The sequence below is a fragment of the Urtica dioica genome, chromosome 7 (assembly GCF_054948205.1).
Source record: "Urtica dioica subsp. dioica isolate 48M chromosome 7, U.dioica_male_clone48M_v1_H2, whole genome shotgun sequence".
NCBI lineage: Eukaryota > Viridiplantae > Streptophyta > Magnoliopsida > Rosales > Urticaceae > Urtica > Urtica dioica.
The window spans coordinates 23,006,635-23,008,495 of record NC_142762.1 but is presented as its reverse complement, the minus strand read 5'-3'; the positions used below and the strand labels follow the sequence as shown (position 1 = coordinate 23,008,495).

Sequence of the window (1,861 nt, the reverse complement as noted above, 5' to 3'; positions counted from 1 at the left end):
TCTGCCTCATGGACTCCTCCACGCCGGTTTCTACGCGCTATGGAAGGGATAAGAATGGCTCTGATACCAACTGATGTAGTGAGAGGTTACTGGCAAGATGAAAACTCAAAGTTTTTGCAACAACGATGTTGACTTCTTTTTTTTATTAATCAATGCAAGCTGGAAAAATAAAACTCCATTGCCTCCAATACATATAGAGATCGAGCAAGGAGAGAGCAGAAAAGAGTATGTCCAAAATAAAAAAGGAAACAAATCAACAAGATCGGAAAACAAATAACCAAATTAAAGAATGCAAATAAAAGCAAATATAAACTGGTCATAAATGCTAAATATTCGGTTGCAAGAATCTTGGAAAGTTTCCATGCATGATTATTTTCCGCTGCGATGGTCCCACGTCTACATGAACGCTAGCCCTAACCCTAGCGCGCCATCAAAGAGCCTAAGGCCTACTTTTTAGGCACGGTCGACGAGCTAATTAATTTACAAGCGAGCTTGGCAATTTTTGTAACAAAATGCAAGTTGGGTTAGCTTTTGAAATCAAGGTGAGTTATTAAGCCACTGGCTTAATTGCCCCATTATTTGTATAATCTTTAATAATATTTTCTTCAAAACTGCTTTTATGAATCCGAAACATAATGCAGTCTTACTCCAAAAGTGACCTCGTAACTAAGAGATCGTTTGTAAATTACATATTGAATTAAGATGTTGAGAAAACCTCAAGCCCATAAAAGTCAAAGGAGCCCCAATTATTATCGGTCACAGGATTCACAGCCGATGGAAACGCTTCCGTTTCTTGAATATGACCCATCATTGGCTGCCACGGAAAGCTCGTCGACGTAGTGTCCGACCAAAACATGTCGTTATCGCCGAGCAAACTCTGCGAGTCAAATCCGTCAACCTCGGTTGCTCCAATTCCTTCATTCTGGTCAGCACTGTACATGTTCGACGAAATTCCCGACGAAGGCGTGATTGAGATTCGTCCAGCGTCGTCCGAAACTTTCTCCCGAACTGACTCCGGGTCGATCTGGTTGGGGTTTTGGTTCAGGAAGTTCGCGAAGACGACGGCTAAGTCGATGCCGGAACAACCGTGGTCGGAGTCGCCATTAGAGCCGTCGGCGAGCTCGTTGGATTCCGGAGACTGAGCGGTGATCGCTGGTTGCGAGCGCGATTTGGAGAGGGACTTGGAGCGGCGATTCTTCCGGCAACCACCGCCGACGGGGACGTTGCGGAGAGAGCCGCCTCTGGTCCAGTATCTCCGGCAGGCTTTGCAGATGTAGCGAGGCTGAGAGAGGCTGTAGTTGTTGTAGTAGCAGAACTTTGTGTTGGAAGAAGCGCAGCGAGGGCAGTTCGGAGCGATCTCCACGACGGGCGTGAATCTCCCCTCTGTCTCCTCTATTGGGTAGTTGGTGTTAAAGTGATACATGGTTGTTTGCTGAGTCGTGATTGGAAGGTGTTCGACGAAATGCTCGCTAGATTTTATTGGCATTTGGTGTTGCTAACTTAGCTTTGTGTTTGAGTCTGATATAGTGATACACAACCGTGGTCGGTTGGGGAATCGTTTGGAACAAGAAAGGAGAGAGAGAGAGAGAGAGAGAGAGAGAGAGAGAGAGAGAGTTTCATGTTATGAGTGCAATTTTGGAGGCGGATTGGGCGTAGCTTCGACTATGTCGTGGCACTTTCTTATTAGGTGATTAGCGAGATTGATTTAGGTTGACAGGTCAACGCTCTTTATTTTTGGGTTGATGAACTGACCTCCGTTTCCTTTGATTATATTGAAAAGTCGTATGATTTTGCAAAAAAAAAAAAAAAAACTGATACTGAACCGAAATACCCGACGTGCCGAACCAAATCGAATGAGGCG

The 1,861-nt window shown here is 45.0% G+C and overlaps 1 protein-coding gene across 1 annotated transcript; it reads right to left on the bottom strand.

Moving 5' to 3' along the window:
* Positions 1 to 524: 524 nt before the first annotated feature.
* LOC149390451 (uncharacterized) lies at positions 525 to 1,651 on the bottom strand. Its single transcript, XM_089620492.1, has one exon. It carries the CDS (start codon positions 1,484 to 1,486, stop codon positions 698 to 700), a length of 789 nt encoding a protein of 262 aa, XP_089476618.1. The 5' UTR covers positions 1,487 to 1,651; the 3' UTR covers positions 525 to 697.
* Positions 1,652 to 1,861: the final 210 nt, after the last annotated feature.

Bases quoted from the DNA above. Each gene is read 5' to 3' on its own strand.
- LOC149390451 (XM_089620492.1), bottom strand. From the start codon at position 1,486: ATGCCAATAAAATCTAGCGAGCATTTCGTCGAACACCTTCCAATCACG.